Source organism: Myzus persicae, unplaced genomic scaffold, assembly GCF_001856785.1.
Source record: "Myzus persicae strain clone G006 unplaced genomic scaffold, MPER_G0061.0, whole genome shotgun sequence".
In the NCBI taxonomy this organism is placed as follows: Eukaryota; Metazoa; Arthropoda; class Insecta; order Hemiptera; family Aphididae; genus Myzus; species Myzus persicae.
Genome location: NW_019100669.1, coordinates 523388 through 547154, shown reverse-complemented (window position 1 = coordinate 547154; position 23767 = coordinate 523388). Strand labels below are relative to the sequence as shown.

Genomic DNA, 23767 nt, shown 5'->3' with positions numbered 1-23767 from the left:
TCACCAAATATGAAATAAGAATTATAGAAATAACATATTTTTTAAAAATAATTTTCATTACTCACTAGTCATTTGTCGTTTTTCTATATTGTTGTTATTTAATGCTAATAATACTTAATACTTATTATATCATGTTTCAATAGGTACACGATTCACCGACTTAAATTGTGCTTCAATACTCTTATACATTTATAATTTCAAAAGTACACTAATAGTTGTTATGCTCCAACCTTTGTGACGTAAGTATTATTTTGTATAGTCTATTCGTCGTCTAGTTCGCGCAAAATAATATAAAAGTCAGTGTAGTCGTACTCGCACAAGTTTTTCCTCACACTTGTGATTCTAACATGTGTTTGAAATGTTTTCATTGTCATTTTGATTCTTGTAGTAATCACTGTTAATTTTACTAACTCACACCATTGAAAATATATTTATTTTTATGTACTCAATGTAGTACCTAGATAAAAGTTATTATTTTTTGTTTAGTCCAGCTAAAGTGATGGCATTAGTTCATGCTGAATTGACCGCTACATGCAATTCATTAGGATGTGCAAAATCTGAAAACTATGTCATTGATCCACAATGTGCAGGTATCTACTTAGTTATAAATAAATTTATGTACCAAGTACATTTTCAATTTGAACTCTGGTTATTTTTCGCAGAGGCCGTTCGTGATCTCATCAAGTTTTTGAGACGTGATGGTGATGACCATGAAATCCGTCGCCATCTTGGTACAGCAAATATTGTGGAGACTGATTTGTTGCCAATACTTGTCAGATACTCTAATGATTCAGAATTGTTTGATTTGATCATACGGCTGCTAGTCAATCTTACAACACCCGCATTATTGATATATAATGAGCAGCCGCCTATTGAGAAAACCCAGAGGCAATATTACTTGCAAATATTGTCACACCTACAAAAGTACAAACGAGCATTTACAGACATTAATGTCTGGAAAATAATAGTCAATAAATTGGCAGAAGTTATACAGGCGGTATGTATGACTTTCATAAAAAAACTTATGAAATAAATTAAACATTATTAAATAGTGTATTACTTTTATTGCAGGAGTACCATGAGAAAGGAGAAGAAAAAGTATTGTCCACGGTGAGACTTCTCATTTTAGTCCGCAATATACTGCATGTGCCTGCAGATAATGATGCTGAGTGTAGACCTGATAATGATGCAAACTTACATGATCAAGTAAATTAATCATAACTTTTTAGTACTACTAACATTTAATAACTCTAAACATCTTTAGGTCCTGTGGGCATTGCATCAGAGTCAACTCATTGATATCATCATGTATATAACATGTTCAGTTAATGAAGAGCAATACTATTTACATGCATTAGAAGTAAGCATTTGAAACCAGTATCAATATTTTCATTTTAAATAAATCTCCAATATATTTATGACTATTGAGCAGTGGCATGGTATGTATTGTAATTAAGACAGTGTAAGCAATGGTACATACTTACTTATCCCCCCACCCTTTCCAACACACCAATACACAAAGTTAATTTAGTTACAATTTTTACAATTTCATTTTTTAAGAAAAATACAAATATTTAAAATCAATTCTTCTTGGTTTTTTTGGTGTAATCATCAATCACATCATCATGACATTTGATACAAATGGTTTTAATGGTACTTTTTCAATAGGCAATACAATTACAATTGTTCTTACCTGAAGAACCCATTTTTTTATAATAAGTTTTTAATAAAAACATAGAGCTATACAAACACACACCACACTTACATTAGACGGTCCAACTTTATAGCGAAATAAACTATAATCAGTTCGTACACATTATGAAAAATGCTTACAAACTGTTGTAGTAATATACTTGCCCTTTCCTATTGTGCTTTGTCTATATCACGTAAATAGGTTGGTGTAAGTAGTTTTATTTTGCATTAACCAGCTTGAAGTATCACTAAAGTAATACAAAAATAAACAATGTATGACAGTGTTGGGGTGTAACACGGCGGCTTGTATAGGCCCTAATCATAGCATTGTGTAAGTGACCATCAAAAATGTTATGCATCCTAAAAATAACTACTAATAACTTCAAATTAATTATTTTACTTGATTTTAGTCAAAAAAACTTTTTCTTAAATCTTTTTTCAAGTGTAAGCAGTGCCATAAAATAAACATGCACGCTTCACCCCTGCTATTGAATAATAGTATGTGTTGCTCTATATCTGTTATTTAAAAAAATTCTTTAGATCATTTCACTTATGCTTCGAGATCAAAAAGCAGCTGAACTAGCAGATGCGTCAGTCAATCGTTCTAAGACTGAAAAACAAAGAGATGAACATGATCTCAAAATAGTGTTGGATAAAGAACGAAAAGAAAAGATGGATAAGCTTAAAAAATATAGTGGATCACGTCATTCAAAATTTGGTGGGCGATTTGTTGTCTCTGGAATGAAATCAATTGGTGATAACGAAATGGTTGTTTCATCGATGACATCTAACATAAATAAAGCTTTTGATCGTTACAAGGTTTGTGTTAGGATTTACATGCATCTTTTTGTCAATTGTGTATGAGTTACACACTTAATTGTTAATGTTATTTTTATTAATTAATTTTAGAAACCTCTTAAAACTCCTCGTAACAGATTACCTCTAAGAGATGCTGGTATTGAACGAAAATCTGCGTTTAGTGTTAGACTCTTCTTAAAAGAGTTCTGTGTCGAATTTTTGCATGGGGCATATAATATGTTAATGAAGCACGTCAGAGTGAGTATTTTTGTCCATTTTTAACTATTAATATAGATATTTAATTCAATATTTATTTGTATTAAAGGAAATGTTAGTGCGTTCAAAAGGCCAACCTAATGATGAGTCATACTATTTTTGGGCAATGCAATTTTTCATGGAATTTAATCGCAATTACAGATTTGAAATTAAATTAGTCAGGTAATATTTCTGTTAAGTGTTCAACATTTGCTTAAGATGTGTCGTTACATATTAAATTTCAATTTGTCTTTAGCGAAACTATGGCTTTAAATATATTTCATTTTGTCCAAGAACGCATTGAAGAAAGCCGTGAAAAATTGATAACTGATAAAAAAAAAATTCCTATTTGGTCTAAACGCATGCATTTAGGACTTAAAGCTTATAAGGTAAGTATATAATATATTATTTAGTATTTTATGATATATCATTGAACTGAGTTAACTTTTATATCTTTAGGAATTAATGGAAACACTCTTGGTGATGTATCAAAGTAAAAATCCAACGTTAGAATCTAGTGCTCGGACAATTTTAACTAATTTATTTTACATGGTTGAATATAGAGATATGCTATTGGGTTTGCTAAATTTATATGATGAAACAAAATTTTCACGGTAAATACTAATAAAATACATTATGTTCTTCAAATTTCATTTTTTTTTATATGTTTTAGAATGTACCTCAAGGATCTTATTGAAACAAATCATGTTTTTATGAAACTTTTAGAGCATATAGGGAAAAAACAGCGTAATTTGATTGTGCAGTGCAAAACAAGAAAAAAGAAGACTTCCAAAAGTATAACATTTTGATACATGATAAATTTATTATTTCTCTCCGGTTTAAACTATATACACATTTTTTTTTAGAAACCAAAACTGCTACTCAAGTTACTCCAGAAAATGATGATGATATGTGGAATAATTTCAGTCCAGACCTTAAAGAAATTATTCAGATACCCGAACTAGCTGTTGATACCATTGAAGCAAGACCTTATGATCCTATATCTGAAGTGCCAATGGAAGATCAAAAGTAGTTTACAATTGTATTTAATTTTGTACTTTATTGTTATATATTTTGATCAATTTTTTTAAGAGTTGAAGCCATGCAACGTATACGAATACACATCAGAAATAAACATTTGGAACAAGCTGTACAACTATTAAGAGCTTCTAGGTTAGTAAAAGTGTATATACATATTATATTTGTTTTATCAATATTGTTCTCGACTTCATATATTATCCAATTAAAAATCAACAATTCTATGAAGTTAAGTATAATATTAAAAATAATAAATAAAACATAAATATTTTTTATGTAGTACCAAAGTGTCTAATATTTTCATTACATAACTATATATGTTCAGGGAAGTTTGGCCTGAAGATAGTTATTTTGGAAAATCAGGGCTAAATAGTGATGATGAGTTGGACATTTTAAAACAGATTTTCTATGCTGATCTTGGAACGCCCATAGGTATAACTGAAATTTATTTGTTTTTTTCTTGCTATTGTTTATTTACTTGATCATTAACATTACTTGGTATTTTTGATTTCAGGTTATGATGAAAACGTCACAGAATCTAATGATTTAAATGATACCGAAAATATTAATGTTGGTGGTATGTTTGGTATGATTTTAAATTATGATAATTATTTATGGATATTAAATTTTTAACACTAGGAATGAATTAATCATTAGAATGCACTGTACTCATTTTCTGTAATTTTTTATTCTTTAATAGATACAATATTTTGAAAAAGTATAGATAAGAGTTGTGAATACTTCAAATAATATAGATCAGTGGTGGCCAAACTACGGCCCACCATCATTTAATATCTGGCCCACAAAGAATGTAAAACATAAAAATTTAAATTTACGTTAAAAAAAAAATACAGTATACATTCTTCATATAATCCCATATCGCCATACCGTAATGTTTTTATTGTTACAATGTCATTTAATAATATAAATAGCATTATCGTATCTTATCTTATTTTTATATGATCACGATGGCTGTAGAATCTACAGTGCATAGATAATATTGGTTGCTCAATAAGCACAGTAATTTATTATTCATTTGCCACCACATAATTTTTTGGAAATGTAAGACGATATAATTTTTTTTTCATTTGTAGTAATTATTAAGTTAAGTATTAAAGTAAGTTATTAAAGTAATTGAGTACAATAAAAATGTCGTTAAATATGAAATTATATACCTGAACCTAAAACTCTGATGACTAAAGTAAATTTTTTTTTATAGCCCGAGGTAAAAAAAGTTTGGCCATCACTGATATAGATTTTCAAAAACAATTTAAAACAAATTGATAAATTAGGCTTATGTGAATCAAATTACCCTGTATAATTTAAAATATTCATTATTATTTATTACATTTTAAAATTATTTTGATTTTTTCAAATAAATTTAAGTAATGAGTAAGCTTTTATACTAACATCAAGTTACAGTAACATGGTTGATATTTAACCATTCTTACATCTTCAGAAAAAAAAAAATAATATTGTCACTTTGTGTTAATATGTACAAACCAAATTATTTTTTTTAGATGAAGAAGAAGATGATGAAGAAGAAGAGTCTAGTCAAATTAGAACAGAAGAAGCAAATTTTGAATTCATAGATTTTGTAAAAAAGTATGATATTTATTATTTTAAATGAATGCTTTTCAAATTTTTAAATAGTCAATTTTCATTTGTATGTTTTGATTTTTATTTTTAAGATTTGCAAAACCGAAAGTTTTACAAAACTGCTGTCAACTTTTGAAAGAATTTGATAGTAATTCTGCATATACCAATCATGCAATAGTGAGACTTCTCCATCGCATTACGTATGACTGCAAGTATAGTGCTTTGATGTTTCAGGCTTCTGTTTTTCGAGTTTTTCAAAAAATATTTTCGTCCAAAAATCCTAGTCATAAAGTAAATATTGTTTAATATTTTAATTTTTAAATAAACTTTTTACTAAAAATTATTAACAATCATTTTTAGGAATTGAAACATTTTGCCATATTTATTATGAGAAAATTTACTGAAGTTGCAAAAAAAAATAAAAAAGTCTTTATGGAATTATTGTTCTGGAAAGAATTAAAAACGGCGTATGAAATTGAAGAAGGATATGACGCAGATCAAAATCCTAAAACAAATTGGAATGAGGAACAAGAAGATGAGCTACATAGACTACATGAAGAATATACACGAGATATGCCTGATGAAGGTAAATAGTATTAAGTATAGGATTTCCTTAAAGCTAATGTAATGGATTATATTGTTTCTGTAGACGAATTGGTTTGGATATGCAAAAACCTTATTAAACAGGACCGTTCAAGACTAAGTGTTCTTAAAAAACTCAAACAACTTGAAATTATCCCAATAAGGGTAATAATGTTTTTAAATATTTTAGATACGTAACTCTTTAAGTACTTTTATAATTTTAAATTTTGTTTTCCAGAAAGCATCAAAAGTCATTAGAGAGTTTTCTGAAGCTGAAATTGTACAAATTACTCAATTATTCCAAGAATTCAAAGATGCAACTAATCCAATAAATTTAATCATGAAAAAATTAGAAGTGAAACGTCCAAGAAATCACATAATTGATAAGATGCTGGAATTGGATTTGATCAAAGATCGAAACGAGCTGAGAAAAAAAAAACGTAATAATTCTAATAAATGTACTCGACAATATTTTTATTAATTTAATTTAAAAATAATAAATGATTTTTTGTTATTTGTAGCAAACAAAAACCAAAATAATTCGAGCAATGAAAGTAATGATGATTTGGATTCAGATAATGATGATATAGAACCTACTTACCATAGCTTAACTTCTGTTTATGTATTGAATGCTATTAAAAAAGTGATTGATAAAGATATGAAAACAGCTCTATTGTGGTTGGTTGAGAGCTTGGACGAGGCAGCAGACGATTTGGATGTAGATGAATCTGATATACCCTTACTGCCATTGACTGATGAATGTATGACAGCTGTTAATGATATTGATTTTCAAGAAATGATGCTAATATTAGGCATACATAAGCCGTCGAGTATTCAGGTAACGCATACAATAAATCCAATAATAATTGTATGATCAAAAACTAATAAAAATTTATATTTAAAAGGAAACCTATTGGCGTATACCAGGCAGATGGCAAGCAAATGATATCCGCCAACGATCCACAACTATAAAAAGTGTGATTGAAGGCAATTTCGTGGCCGATGACTTGACTAATACAACCGGTAGAGTTGATGACAGTAGTGATGAAGATGTGGGCGCAACGTTTGATAGGATTAGGAAATCTCTAGCCCAAAACAGTGAAAATGATAATCGAAAAACAGTAAATTCATCATTTAACATAAACTCTTCAAAAAAAATAGAAAAATCTGATAATCCTGACAACAGTAAAGAAAAAATAGAACTCAACAAAAAGAATGGTCGTAAAATAAATACATTTTTATTAGAGGATAGTGATGTTGAAGATGATGTTACTCCCAAAAAAGTACCATCTGACGATAGTGACAGTGGAGTTAGTGAGCATAATTTTTCAATGAAGAAATTATTAGAAGACAGTGATGATGATGACTTGGAAAAGAGTATTGTTTCAAAGAAAAAGAAGAAAACTGTGTTCGAAGATAGTGATGAAGAAGATAGAGAAGTTATTTGTAAAGAAAACAAAATACCAAATCAAAATACTTCAGAAGAAGTTGATAGTGACAATGATAGTGAACAAAAAATAGTTTCTACGAAAACCATTGTAGAAGAAGACATTGATGCTGACAACAGTGACGTGGTAAAAAATGTTGTTTCAAAGGAAGCTGTAACTTCATCAAAAGATGGCACAGATTTTACTACGAGATTTCTATTGGATGATAGTGATGAAGAAGGTTTTGAAAAGAATCATAAAAGAAAGCCATTGTCGACAAACAGTGACTCGGAAGAGGAAATTGGTGGGCTTGTAAAAAAAACAAAATACTTCATAAATGATGACAGCGACTAAGCATGCCGATAAACTTTTATTCATTTTCAAAAGTATACAATAATATATTAAAATAATAAACATTTTTAAAAAAAGTAATATATATATATATATAATATGTGTACCTTATATAATATAGGTATAATGTTTTTTTTTTTTACTAATAATTCCCAAAATGCCCTATTTCATCTCACGTATAATATTAATGTGTTACTTTTATTACTCAGTTATACATACTATAAATATATACACACATAAGTATAAACATGTATGATATTAAATAAATGTTCTTATATTATAATAAAATATAGTGTTATTCATATTGTTACCGACAGTACTCCAACAAAGCACGGCGATCATTATTAATGAATAATAATTACGGTGTGCGTAAAAAATATATTAGAACAGACGGGACAACGGCGACATAATATTATTAGTCTACGGAGTACAAGAATATACCTTCTGCACGGCCGGCGGTATTGTTTCCTTTGTTTTCGAGTTGGCCAGCAGACAGTCGCCCAACAGTTGAGGACAAGAGATGCGACCGGACCGGATGCCGTCGGCCGTCATTAATAGGTCGTAATTGATTTCATCGCTGACGACGGAGTCGCGTCTGCCGGACAAAAATCACACAATATATTATATATTGTTTCATTCGTGACACGACACTCAAACAATACGTAGGTAGCGACGATATATTATCATAGTTATTATTATATTATGGTTCATACTTGTACGACGGATGGTCTTGGACGAACCGACGGATCCAGCTGGCCGTCGTGTCGATCTGGCCGGACGCGCGACGTGAGATGAGCTTTAAATACTGCTGGATGGTGCAATGCGTGTCCGTGTCCACTTCCATGCTGGACAGGTAACTGTGGATCAACGGGATGAGGCCCGGGAATTCGCCCGTCTGAAAACACGTTTGGGTTTATTGGTTATGACGGGTGCCGCACGGCAGTGGAGGCGGGATACAGGACTACTTGAAGCAATCGCTTCGTGTCTGATACAGGTGGGTGATGGTATAATTGTAACACCTCAACACAATAATTGTTGTCGTGACAAATATGATAATCGACTTAATAATATATGTATTATCATTTTGATGCAATAAAGGGGATGGTTGGCGGCAAAAACATTGAAAATGTACAATCTGCTTGTGGGTTTGCACCGCCACTGCGGCTGTCCGGTGTCGGTCGGACTACGGACCAGACAAATATTGTGTTTAAATTTAGGGTTCAGAACGGCAAAAACGTGTACGACACCACAATGAACTAGCCCGTTCAATACATGACAAATTATTATAGTCTAAAGGGGTACATGTCTCGATTCGGGAATATTATATTCTTTTGCTCAATAATTATTGTAGTCACGAATCACAAACGAATATAAATAATAACATCCCAACCAGCAATATTGAGCACGTGCATAGATAATTCGCAATAAGCAATTACCCATTTTTATTCGTAGCAATGACGGTGACACGCGTCGATCTGCTTTCCTTGAAAGTCACCACACGAATACTCTAAACTAAGAGGGTTCCGAGTCCCCACTACCCCGAGCCCCAACCATACTGTGTTTATAATTCAATCTTAGGTAATATTATTTTACCTTTCCGTTGATGATTTCGTTTATGGACATTTCCGTGTATGAGGCGTCGTCGTTTGAACTGTTTACGTTGACGTTCGCGGTTTTGGACGTAGACGCAGCGATGTTCTTACGAAACCAAAACTTCTCCGTCAGGGCGGCCGACCGCTTTTGAGCTTTACACATATTCTCGTCCACCTGCAAGAGGTGCGATTAATATAAGTATATATTATGTTACGTTATAAACCGGAATGACCAAAAAAAAAAACGCACTTTGCTAATGGGAATGATGAAGTTTAATTGATACGACAAAATGACCCTGGTGAGTAGGACAACGAAGCACACAATCGCAGCGTTTTCAAAATCGGTCAGTTGCACTTCGCACGGTCTGAATTCGACGCGCCAACCGATCGTTGACTTGGGCGGCGGAGGCTTAAACCGCATGGTCTGCCAGTTGGTCGACTGTATGTTCTGTTAGTATTATATAAAATCAAAATTAGCGTTTTCGTTTCCAATCGAAATATAAATAATATATAGTTTATACTAAAATGAGAATATGCAAGACAAGAGCGTGTCGTTAGGGGTGGGACATAATATTGTCTTATACGTTACAAACTTTAACTAGGTATAATTATATTAGACGGTAACTTTATAAGTGAATATTTATAACAATATATGCATCGTATAAAACATAAACATTATATCACCCTCTTCGGATAAGCCCTTAGAATCACAAGAGTGCTCAACGCGTTGCAGTAATATTATACTCAACAGTAAAAGTTAAAATGAGCATTTATTGAAGTTATGACTTTTGGAATTTTTATGTCATTTTGAGGAGAGTAGTTTTGCTTTATGCGAGAACATATAAACACTTTTTTTAAAAGAACGTTCTCAGTCTAAATCGCCCAATGTATACATGGTAAAAGAAAACATACTTCGAAGTGATCCATTTCGACGGTATCGTCTTGGTGCACTTTCTCGTTGAACAGAGATACGGTATCCCGGATGAATAGATGCGCTACATGCTGAGCCATCTGGTGATCGATGTCGGCGCTCCTAAGTTTGTTGTAGATTGTTTCGTCATACACCAGCGGCACGTCATTAAATCTTTCGCAACAAATCAAATAATAATAAATAACTTGTTAACTCAATAACTCGTCCGGTAAGAATGTTTTAAAAAAAATTCGAAATTCGTTTCGCTATTAAAATTGTATTGCATCGAGTATCGTTGTATCGGCAGTCTACCTCAGTATTGTCAAGTATATCATGATCATCGTATATATTACGGTCTACGGATCACCGGTTTGGTAAAAAGTAGTGAAGCGCCGTTCGGATGTTACACGATACATGCACCATCATTTCACATGCAATGGCAAGTTGTTTTCAACGTTAATGCAAAAATATATTAGATTACCAAAAAAGTATTTCTTTCGTCAAAAATTTTAAAATTTCATTACATTTAAATATACATGCAAATTTAGCCCTAGTAGTAACAAAATTGTCGGCGCCACGTTATATATACATGAACACTAATTAAAATCCCAATTAAGAATCCCGAAACGGTGCAAAAAAGAAATGCTACGCCAAAACCTTTGACCGAAGTCATAACGTAGATTCGATGTATATAAAAAGGTGGCACATGAGTATGCCCATAAATGTATATAAATTCAAATAAGGAGCTTGGCAGTGACGCCGAAGTCCATGCTAACGTCGGGCCACGGCTCGACCTCTTTTTTCAAAAATGTGGCCAGACGGCCACATTTTATTTACATCATAACTTTATTATGAGCATGAGTATATAAAATCCACGTCACTCTAATTACGAGTAAATATAATTTAGGGCAAGTACCTCTATATTAAATAATTAATATATTGAGGCCGCGAAGTTTCGAAATTGTCCCACCACGTTTTCAAAACTTCGGCACCACTGGAGCCTGGCGTGTGACGTAGTGGTTGGCCGCAGCACTATAATGTGTGCTGAGGTCAAGCATCGTCCGGTGTCGCAGGCTCCCGAATGAGTATAACCAACCGCGTTTTTTGCGATGAATTCTTTTCCCACATAAAACACATGTTCAAACCGTAAACCCCACACAAACCCATGTTGCTGAGAGACCAAAAAAAAAAAAAAAATTCAAATAAATTCTCACTTTTCGCCTTGGCTCGATAGGTACAATGTGGTAGAGTCGTAACGCGATTTGGGTATAACAAACTTATCCGTAGTCAACGGCTCCAGTCCTCTTTCTTGCCGTGTACGGCAATCCACAGACCGGGATATCACATCCCAGCGGCAGTCCACGTCTGTTAGGTACCCTCGAAATACAGGCGATGCCGCTGTCAGTGCCAACTACGACAAGAGGAATAGGGTACATACGCATGTATTATTTATTTCGTATACGTGAAAACAGATTCGTAAGTAAAAAAAAAAATGATATAGTTGCAATGACATTCACGGGGTGTATATTAGGGGAGTAGTATAGGTATATATAAGCTGTATCGATCACCTTTTTTCACATTAATACATATACTCACACATATTAAGGTCATATTCCATGGACAATATTGTTTTTAAAACGTTTAATACATATACCTACGCATATTTTTATTATTTTATTGTACTACCATTCGCAGTGCCGTGGCTAGGATTTTTTTCGGGGTGGGAGAGGGATATTTTTTGTTCAAATATTTGTTCAATTATTAATAATTACTATATGGATGTAACCATAATATATATAACTGGGGAAAAACGTCTTTGAAAAAAAAAAATAATAAAGAACCAAAACCAAAAACAACTGTAAGACGATAACAAAAACTAAAAAGATACCAAAAACGGAAATAATATAAAAACGAAAATAAATTATACCACAGTAAAAAAAAAAAATATATATTAATTCCGTTATTGAAAAATTGGTAACCATCCTGAATCCTGATAACTGATTGTAAAGTATGAGTAAAGGTCAATGCGTAAAAGAAACTTTTCGAAGTGAAACTTTTACGGGGGGACAACGCTGAAAATGTGTAACGAAATTGTGCTCACAACGCGAAATTTCAATTACAACAAAAATAAATAAAATTTAAATCATAAAAATCTAATTATTATTATTTTTTATCTATTTATATAATTAATAATTAATAAAGAATAGTGAGACGGATCGTCGTTTTAATATACTCATATATTGTAGGTCAATTCCATTTATAATAATATATTATTATACTTTCAATGCACATACTGGTACAACATCAAATAGTTCCAATTATAATTTGATTTTAACTTTAGGTTAATTGTAGGTAAATTAAACTTCTGAGTTCAGGTTCATTTTCAATTTTCTTTTATAACTAGTGTTTCTTTTACTAATGCACTTTTAAAATTGTAATTTTATTTTAAAGAATAATTAACTTTTAAGTACCTACTATTGCACATTTACTATAAGAAAAATGTTTAAAAATTATCAAAAACGTTTTTTGGAAACGATGTAAAGTATAACATTTTTAAAAACACTAAACGAAAATTATATTTTTAAAATAGATAAACAAAAACGAAAATTAAAAGTTTACCGTCCCCGATATATAGGTATATATAATATTATAATATAAATGTATTATTATATTTATGAATAAATAAATAAATTCGTAACCGTGTGATTATTATTGTTTATTACTTAATTTTTTGAGAATTTGAAAGTTAAATTGTTTGCTCACCAGAATCGGACACAGCGGAGTGAGTTGATCATAAAGAGTTCGGGCTTCTTTGATGCAACACGCCTGTAACATTTTTAACAAGCATTCCATTAAAACGGCCTACGGTAATTATATTATCACGTACCTGAAACGTCATCTGTAAACAGCAACAACCCATACCGAATGCCATGGCATCCATGTATACGTGATCGGGCAGTGCTGCATTCAGACTGTCTGTATCCCCGCCGATACTGATCAAATCTTCTTCGAACGGACTAGGAGTATTTTCATCTTTGAATACTACAAATTAAAAATCAACACTAAGTAAGTACATGTCACCGAATAAATGATTTTTTTTCAATGAAACATTCCGTTGGAACTTCATTTCATTTGCGTTCCGCATTAAATACACAAAATTATTTCATATGTTATGATTCATAACAGTCAAACGTCAAAAATGCATACAATTTAGATGGCCGGAAAAGGATGATCGTAATTTATTTTTTTTTTTTTTTGCGGTAAGACAGAAAACATTGGGCGTAAGCCATTATCTTTTATGGCTTGTAATAATTATATTTACATGTCTGTAAATTAATATTGTATAATATTTATATTTTATAGTTTTAAATTCTGAACATAAATTATGTTTTTTCAAAATATTGTTAGAAACGGTAATCGAAATAGTTTGAAATAGTATTAATTTTAAAATACAGGTTAAGAATATTTAAATGAAGAAACTATAACTCTATAAGTATATAATGATAAAAATAAATGAAAACAAAATTGCAATATTCTGGTTGGTTGATCTGTTATAATATGTGATTTATATAAAATGCAATCTAACCAACAGTCGTACAATAGGTACGCACTACACAACAGAAACAAAGCGTAAGTACTAAGTACTAACCGCCAGCTATACTTACAAGTTACAACAATAACCTTAACATAGTAATATATTCGAAAATATCTGCAGCATATTAAGATTAATAATTTTAAGGCTAGGAATATTTTTCAGTGAACACGTTTTATACATTAATAAAATAATAATATATACAGCATTGTAATTTTTATTTAACATAAAAATTCATTACAATATCACAATGCGATATTGATTTTCCCCCTCTAGACTCTAGATGGTCGTGAAAACGACTGTTATGAGTACTGAAAAACTCACGAATATATATATTATCATAATCATTCACACGTATAATATATGGTAGTGGTGACCTCTATCATGTGTATGGATTTATTGAATTAGTATAAAGTGTTTTCATTGCATACATAACCACAGGTATACCTATACTATATACATTTCTGTACAACCATTTTCGTCTAAATTATCTTTCAAACATGTGTACCTATTAAAATATTTTATCACTACCTATTAAAGTTCCGAATAAAAAAAAAATATTAAACGGGAGCAAAGCAAGAAACAGTTATCGTCGGATTATACATAATAACAAATTATTTAAAAAAAAAACATATTTACTATTTGACTTATAGGTATTATGTGTGCTACTAGAGCAAGTGCTACAATATTTGAAAACGAGTAGATAGGTCAAAACACTTAAAAAACTATACATACAGGCATACAACTATATAGGCATATAGCCTACAGCTATTACTGCTGCAGGGCCGCAGGGGGGACAACTCCGGGAAACAATATATTATTATCGTGTAGTCATACTTCATTCGTCGAACACATGTTGCATCAATACAATATGGTAATTATAATATTAAGAAAATCAAACGATAAATTTCCGTGCCATATCACATTTCGAAATTAAAATTCCGCATATTTATTCAATATCTTTGTTTAAGTTTACAAACAACTGTATCTTTTCAAATGCAATAAGTACTTATACAATGTACATACACAAACACGCACGACCATGATCGCGTAAAACAATTCAAATGACGAAAACACAAATCTGATGACACACCAAACAATTATCATAAAGTAATAATATACTATAGCTGATATAATAGTCAGGTAAGTTTATAATATACTAAAATTATAGTAGTATAATAGTTTTATACGTATATGTTCTATAACATTATTATACATCGGTCTCTACAGCATTTAACTTACCTAACCAGCACAATTTTACAACAATAACCATTTATACGAGCATATAAGGCTTGCTTGCGATGTACATTCGTTTAAAAATAACGAATAACATAATATCGAAATGTGAATATTATATATATATATATATATAACATATATGTATTTACTCGGAATGTTTATGGCCACTCGCTCCCCTCTCCGCTGCCGAATGTTCCTGGTGAGCGTAGAGAACCTGGGATGCCCTTTGAAAATCGCTGAGTCCGGTATGAACAACGAACGCGAAGGGCCGATCTTGGGTGTCGGCTGATCCACGGGCCACGTGAACTCCGGACATCCAAGCCTGCACACAAATGCGTCCCATATGCGTGCATATTTTGTTATATCTGTGCCTGGGCCATCTGAAACTACAAGCCCAAAACACCGAATCCAGTGCATAGCCTTTCTAACGTTCAATGAGTCCCTCATCCTCAAGCCCGCATCCCTCCCTGCCCGAAAAATATAGAAAACTTAGGCCGGCTCCATTTACTTCCCGTCGCGATAAATATATTATCACATACATAATCGCCAATACATATATAGATTACGTTAGTCAACTTGGTCGTTAAACGTGATAGTAATTGTCTCGATTGTTTTATGATAAATTTATAATCCCGGAACGATAGTATAATATCGAATACATATGTGCTCGAATACCTCGAAAATCAAAATTATTAATAAATAACACTGTCGTCGCTGATTATTTAAAGCTCCATTACAACACCTCCCCACACGATATAATACAATAATTGATACACGAAAGTAGAATATATAAGTATTAAGAAATCGCCATAATACGCCTGCAATCTACCATCGATCTTAAACTCCTGCGACGGTTTCTGATCGATAACGCGTCGATGGGGAGGGGGGACAAGCAAAAATATAACAATAGTCATCTGTTTATTACAGTTTTACATACCTGGGGAAATTTGTGATGGTCATCAGAACCTCGTCCGGTCCGAGTAATTGTTGTGCTTCCTCTCTGCGGTACCGCATATTCGCTTCGACTATGTTGAAATGAGCCAAGAGGCCACCATACGGTTTTCCAGGAGTGCCCTCGATCATATAAGCTCCATATTCAGGCCTCCACAGTGATTTGACATTACTATAATATAGACACAAACGTATAAATTTGAGTCAGTCATGTATAGCTACGGATACACGATCACGCGGATACTATGCACTTTCATAATAAATATAAAAATCTGCAACCGTAAATACTATATAATAGTATTACACACAATATTGTATGAAGCGTTAAATTCACATCACATTGCATAACGCTTACCTACCAAGTCAGAAATACGCTGATGAAGATGATGATAATATATAGAACCAAATACTTATAAATTACATATATTGTATTCCCTGCATTAGGTTATCTTGAACATCATAATTTAGAAACACTGAAAACTAGATGTCCTTGTGCCAATGGCATAAAAACAATAGGTGGTCAAATATATCGATTTGAACATGTATATGTTATGGTATAGGTACCTCAGAAATTGTGTAAACACACGAACGCACAATAATTCAAATGCAGTCCTAATAAATAACTATAAAAAAGAAACTTATACTTCTATAATTCTATACGCCATCTAAACGTACTGAATTTATTGTATTTACTTATGTGTTGTAACTTCAATATTATAGGATTTGAATTATATATGGACATATTATGGTATACGCGGAGTGCACAATATAGAGTAATCACTAAGGTTAGGATATGTTTATGACTTTTCATACATTTTATTTTCGTCGTGAACATTGCAGAACAAATTATAAATCGGTTAAGTATGACGTAAAAACAGGTACTTTATATAGAACTGACTTTAATGTTGCATAATATTTTTAGGCAATTTTAGCTATAAATGAATTTTTGTTTTTTTTTTAATGTATTTAATTTGTTGTATAGGTCATTTTTCATTAATTGTATACACTATGGTAAGTTATTTAAGATTTAAGATCTTAAAAAAACATTTAAAAATAAATTATTAGGTTGAACATGTACAGGTTAGATTAGGTTAGGTTGCTTGCACCCATTGCTAGGGAAGTTTATTATTGTTAGTATCACAACTCACGCAAATATGAGACGTGTTCAATGAATAATCTATTAAAAATATGTAGGCAGTGAAATTTAAATGAATAACCCATTTTATCATGTCACATTTAATTTGTATATAACTATATAAGGTCATACTTTGATATTTTGGCCATTATACTTACATGCATTTTTAGAGTTTTTAAAGTCACAAACATTCAAACCCAAGTTATCAATGTACCAGCAGGTTGTGTACTTATTATACTTACCTAGTACCTACTTTTTATTACATAACATAGGTAATATTCCTAATTGTATATGTTGATGATGTTATAAATCTATTTATATTGAGATGGTTAAAATAACTGACGAACAATGGCACCTCCAGTGAGATCATTTTTACGCGATTACGTCATTTTTAAAATTGCAGGTAATATTGCATAATATATTATATATTTAATATCATGTTAAATGTGGGTCGCATTGATAGGAGGTAATAATTTCCGTACAAACCTAAACAGCCAAAATGAAATTAAAAAAATTAATTGGTTTGGTATATTATTGCGTTTAAGTGTTTTATTTTTAAGTGTTTCATATTTCTTTACAGGTAGTAGGTATGATATAATATATATTATATATTTACTATACGTTATCAATGTTTTTTTTATGTTTGACATTATACATAAATAATAATAAGTTTAATACCTAAATATTTTATTATATTATTTTATTTTATTAAGCCTACAAAATTAAAAAGACGAAGTATGATCATTAGATGAAAACAAGTCACATGACGTAACGGACAAATCCACGTGTATATAAATATATTGCGTGAACAACTTAAGATTTTATGATGAATTATATTATCTAGACATAGGTTTTAGCCCGACTCATAATTATTTTTATAATAACCGAATTACATCGGTCAATTAACAATAAATCGTACATTATATTAAGTATTTCAATTTGAATGACGTTATAGAAATAAAAATAAATACTCAAATACATATTGTAACCATTTTGAAGTAGCCCTTTAAAATTTTAATCTTTAAATGCGGAAGCGTGATTATACTTTTAAATGTGATTTGTGTTACACAATTACTTATTTGAGTATAACAACCTAAATTTAACTAATTGTTTTTGTAAACTCATCGAAATCTATTCAAAAGTTGTCAAAATCAAATGTATAAAAAATTTGAAAAAAAGATATATTATTATTTATTACATTGAGATTCAGCAGGTACTAACAATTTTAATATGATATTCTACATTAATATTATATTTATAGAATAAATGTATTTAAAATTTTAAAAAATACAATTGAAACCTGTATGTAGTCTAGGAAAAACATAAAAGTTTCATCAGCTATTAAAATATAAGGAATCAATTACAAAACAAAATTAAATTTATTTTTTAACGTTCGCACATTGAACAATTATTTTGTTATGAACGGAAAATGCAATTTACGAGGCAATTTAAAATAAAATTTACTCGACAAACTGTTGATATAAAAATTCATCAATTTATTATTGTCTAATCGAAAAGAATTTTCGTTGTTACAATTATTGATAGAGTTTTTAAACTCAAATATTATAATATGACAAAATAATGAATATTTTTTATGCGTTGCTATTTGCAGCCTTGAAGTGCCATCATATGATTGAAAATGTAGAATCTCGTTTAAACTATACAAAAAAAATATGTAAGTGAAATTACTTTTAAATTTTAATACCTCATAATATGGTAGGTAATAGGTATTCGCCTTTTGGTAGTGATTTTTTTTAGTTTAAAGTTTTGAACATTTTAGTACCCATTGTACTCCACGTAGCCACGTAGGTACCTATTGAAGTAGGTATATACATTTTAGTTAGGTGCCTTAAAAATAAATGTATTCACATTTAGGTAGGTGGAATAAAATTTCGATGTTTATTAATTGTTTATTACATATTTAAATTTTAAATCAACAATTAATTTAACAGAAAGGTGCATAACGGTGATGCCTAGTTTAAGAAGCTATTGCATAACGATATATCGTAAGTTTAAAAAGTGATTTTTGTATGAAACAACCTAAATCACGTAATAATCATAAATCATTATTAAAATGTAAGATCTGATTGTTAAAATAGTAACAATCACACTTCTCAATTATCAGTAATGTGACATAATATTCTATAAATATACACAGCACAGGTAAAGTTGTACTACAGGTGGTACACCAAAACGTGATTATTCCTCTGAATATTTCAATTCATTCACAACAAATTGCAAGAAATTAGTCATTACGGCAAGTAAATCTATGAGTTTTATATAGATATAATAATTTATGATATAGATAAATTATTTGATAGGTACGTATATAAGGTAAGTCGAGTCTGCGTTTTCTAATTTGTTTAATTAAATAAATCTAGATTAGATTAAATAAAGTACGATCTTGCAGTACATTATGCAGCATTACCCATACATTTAACTGCCCACCATACTACGGTGCTAATTTTTATTTGATCCAATAACGACGAGGCTCAATAAATCTACCTACATCACAGATAAAACATAAATACAAAGTACGAGTGCATTATACCTTAATACGACGTCGGAATTAATAATAAAGTATAGAAACTGAATGTTCTGAGGTTGCGTAATGAATCATGGTGCGATTAAAGGGATGGTTGTTACATACTATCATTGATCAATGATCATTACTTATTAAAATTCAAAGATGAAGCCTGAACAAGCACGTGAGCGATATAGAGGTACTCCAAAAATATTATTTAAGTGTCTCTCCTTGGTTTTTGATGGATAACTAATATTGTAAGGTACTCTTTATCTTAGGCACAAGAGATGTAGACCTCGCTCTTAAAGCGGAATCCAAAGACTGAATATAATAAATGTTAAATTGTATCACAAACTTAAAATTCATATGAAACATAAAACCTTCATAATTATCTCGATAATATGTAAATGCAGAATAGTAGCCAAATATAATTTAAATTAGGTATTAAGAAGGTACTAGGTCAATTCAGTCGAATGGAATAAATTCTAAATACTTTATTTCTTAATAGGGCTTACCGATATCAAAATAAAAATAAAACATTTAAGATTCTAGAGTACCTACAAGAAATATTAAATTAAAATGAAATTATTATTTGACATCCACATTGTAACAATTATTCAAAAATAATGATTATAAGAACACCAGACCTATTGAAAATAGAAAATGAAAATTTGATCCCTCAAAAACCATTATGTAGTAATTTAATAAGATTACTCAGTGAAGTAAATATTTGTTATTTGTAAATAGATAATCCATATCATTTTACTCCTTGAAATAAACAAATTATCAAGAAAATAATTAAGTTATATTTAAATAAGTGAATTTGGACTAATATAAGTCTATACATTATTATAAAACGTAAAGCATTAAAGCTATATTATATTACGTACCCAAGATGGATTCTCAAGTTTGATAAAATATGTATATTGTATACAAAAAAAGTGTGTAGTGTAAATAGGTACTTCAGTACTTGTACTCGTCATACTTAAATATATCTAATGATTAATAATCATTAAAAAGTAAACATACTTAACTATAGGTATACTAAGTACTAGATATGCACATTTACAAATATTTAATACAACATAACAATTTTAAAACAACAGTATAAGACCTGTATAGGTACTCATCATATCTAAATATATCTAACCTAATCTTTAACTGTGTGTCTGTGTAGGAACTAAATATGTTAACATGTATGTAGTTTACTTTCATGGAGAGCATGTCAGGAAATTATATTATACAAATTAGTATTATCGATATCTAAATGATACCATGACAACCGTATCATATAACACCATTGATTCTAAAATCATAAAAATATAAAATTGATGATGATGACTAACATACATATTAAACACATTCTTGGTGCTTACTGCTTAAGTAGGTATAGATATTTTTTATTATGACACAATTTAATGTCATACGTAACTAACAACAAATTAGTGACTTTGGGCATAGTTAATAAGATATACCTAGCTATATTAAGTACATTGTACATAAGTAATATAATAATTGATTGTATATTTTTTTTTGAATATTATTGAAATAACTAATTTTAACTTTCATGTAATTATTAACTTGTTTCCAAGATAATCATTTTACAAATTAATTATTTATTTTAAAAGCTGAGAAACTCTGATCTTATTTTTTGGAAATTATTTATTTAATTCGTTTGTTTTTACTAAAAGTAACTTGTTATTTACAAAGGATGATTGAAATTCTACAAAAAATAATTTATAGTAATACAACTTTTAGTGCAAAAAACACAAACATTTTTGTTAAAATATTATATAGGTATGGTATTATACCATACCTAAGTTAGATGATATCAATACAAACATATTAAGTAGTTTTTTAAAATACTATAATTAATAATCATCTAAACTTGTGAATAATATGACACTTAATAGTATAGCATAAGTATTTACTATTTAGTTAAGAATATGTATCTTGAATAATACCTGCCTACAAATATTTATTTACTTTTTCAATCATTAAACTTAACACTAATACTCAAGTATATCAAAAAAAGTTATTTTACACTAATTGAATAATAATAATTAATAATAGAACTATTTGATTTAATAGTTGTTCAAAATCATATGAATTAAATATAAACAAATATTACCAGTTTTGACAATTTAAACTAATTGAAAAAGAAATTAATTCTACTCAAATTAAAGATGGGAATATAAATACGTTATAGATCACCTATATATTACCTAAGAATAAAAAAAAAATGTAGTTATGGTTTTAAGTTTCTTATAAAACAAACCGACCAAGGCTAACTACTACAAGTTTACAACATTTCAACTACTTATTCAACAACTTCACAATTATTAATCATGTAAGTTCATTTTCCTTATATTAACTGTCCCCGGGGTATGAATTGATCTAAAGTCGCTATACATGATTATGTGTCTTAATATCATTAAATTTTATTTTATCTAAGCGAGTATCTATCTACTATCATAGAACCACTATCTACAATCAAATTAACTATTACAAATTATAATGCTATTTAAAATAAATGTAGTAATTTATTCTTTGCTCGTAGGTAGATAAGTGCAAAAGTAGATATTTTAAAGGGCAATTCCAGAATTTAAGATTATTTTAAGTAAATAATTAGTTTAAACTTTAAAATGTTTTATTTTAATAACAAAGCCTGATTCAATACTACAGGCCAGAACTTATTATTATTATTAATTCTTAAATTCAGATAATAATTGAACTTACTGTGGGTCGTTTGCTTCTTTTTCATTGAGTTGACTTAAAATATCTTGAGCACACAGTCTGACTTTTGCAGTTTTATTGGTGTGGTCAAATTTGACGATTATATATTCGACCTAGAAAGTATGAACGACGAGATAAGTCCCAAGAGTGAGTATCGTGATATTAAAACCAGTCGACTGTGAATTACAAATTAAAATCACCATCATTGTTAATAATTACCTCGTCACCCCATTTAAGGACATCTCCTTTGCGGTCCAACAGTTGATGGTACAAGTTCAGAAACTGTTCGATACCGTGCTGTCTGACGTGATCAGCTAACTGTTTCGTCTCATCCCAGGAGAGTGGTTGCCCTTCTGTTAACAGACCCATACTCGCGCAAGGGAACAGATTTTTTTTAAATAAAAATGGTAAAATTCAAAATTCGAGTGAGGAAGCAGTCCCGGTACCCACACTGTGTGCGCGTTATTTATTACTAATAAAAAAGTCAGTGTGAACCGGTATTTTAGTTATGCGCTTTCAAAAACCCGGCAGATGAGCACAAAATTAGTCACAACACCTTCCACCAGCTTCGCGCAGTAAAACGGAACACAAACCGCCGCGTTCGGCTCGTTATTGATAACTGAATACCGAAATACTGAATGAATAGCGAATACCGAAGTTCGGACACCCGAACGGTCGGTACGGCCGAATGCCGATACGACGATACGGCATTACGGCCACGGGTGCCGACTGCCGGACTAAATATTAATTATTATTTCATATTTATGCCAGCCGCCAGGGCTGCCAGAGATGATAATAATTCCGGCACGGAATCGTGGTTAAACGATTGCGGTTGACGGGCTACGATAACTCTATGACCGCGGTTCAGTGTTTATGGCCCGTCTACTATTTATCTTTTTTTGTAGACAAGCGACGAGTGAATGGAAATTGTCACAACATAGAGGGCGCTTTTTGATTACTCGGTCGCTCGTCCGAGTCGTCCGGAAGGTAGTACGGAACATATTATAACAGAGTATAGAAATATTTAATATTAGTTGTATTTTGTTCGTAAAGACAATCTACATCACTGCGAGATGTTATTACGCAGCCCGCATGATGTTGTTACACACAGTTCTAGTTTTTTAGACTAGTAGTATCAATTGTAAGGGATATGGTCTGCTCACGATGTAGAAAACAAAGTGGATGGATATAAATCCCACCTTGGTAGAATAGACACATTTTTTGATAATTATCATCAAAATCAAACGTATAAATGCATTTAACCAATGTGTTTTTAAAATTTAAATACATAAAATAATTATAATATACACCTTCCATTACCTATCGGGCAGTAGTTTCTCATTGTA

The 23767-nt window shown here is 30.6% G+C and overlaps 2 protein-coding genes across 3 annotated transcripts; one reads left to right on the top strand and one right to left on the bottom strand.

Annotated features, from left to right (window-relative positions):
- LOC111040310 (protein timeless homolog) lies at positions 1 to 8138 on the top strand. 2 transcript variants are annotated; one of them, XM_022324185.1, is made up of 22 exons: positions 1 to 239; positions 487 to 590; positions 663 to 997; positions 1072 to 1206; positions 1265 to 1360; positions 2233 to 2511; positions 2602 to 2748; positions 2816 to 2928; positions 3002 to 3134; positions 3205 to 3359; positions 3419 to 3540; positions 3612 to 3774; positions 3838 to 3918; positions 4109 to 4215; positions 4298 to 4360; positions 5304 to 5388; positions 5475 to 5673; positions 5743 to 5968; positions 6032 to 6129; positions 6203 to 6404; positions 6486 to 6802; positions 6870 to 8138. In XM_022324185.1, the coding sequence occupies exons 2-22, from the start codon at positions 500 to 502 to the stop codon at positions 7743 to 7745; spliced, it is 4023 nt and encodes a 1340-aa protein (XP_022179877.1). In that variant the 5' UTR covers positions 1 to 239; positions 487 to 499; the 3' UTR covers positions 7746 to 8138. The 2 variants fall into 2 exon arrangements, with proteins under 2 accessions (XP_022179877.1, XP_022179868.1); XM_022324176.1 differs by having other exon boundaries at positions 4298 to 4369.
- On the bottom strand, positions 8020 to 22790 carry LOC111040323 (glutamate--cysteine ligase catalytic subunit). The gene is made up of 12 exons (XM_022324197.1): positions 22641 to 22790; positions 22425 to 22534; positions 16013 to 16198; positions 15225 to 15397; positions 13132 to 13286; positions 13008 to 13070; positions 11459 to 11655; positions 10247 to 10418; positions 9585 to 9782; positions 9336 to 9509; positions 8456 to 8637; positions 8020 to 8337 (listed from the first exon to the last, which is right to left on the bottom strand). Exons 1-12 carry the CDS (start codon positions 22788 to 22790, stop codon positions 8163 to 8165), a joined length of 1935 nt encoding a protein of 644 aa, XP_022179889.1. The 3' UTR covers positions 8020 to 8162.
- Positions 22791 to 23767: the final 977 nt, after the last annotated feature.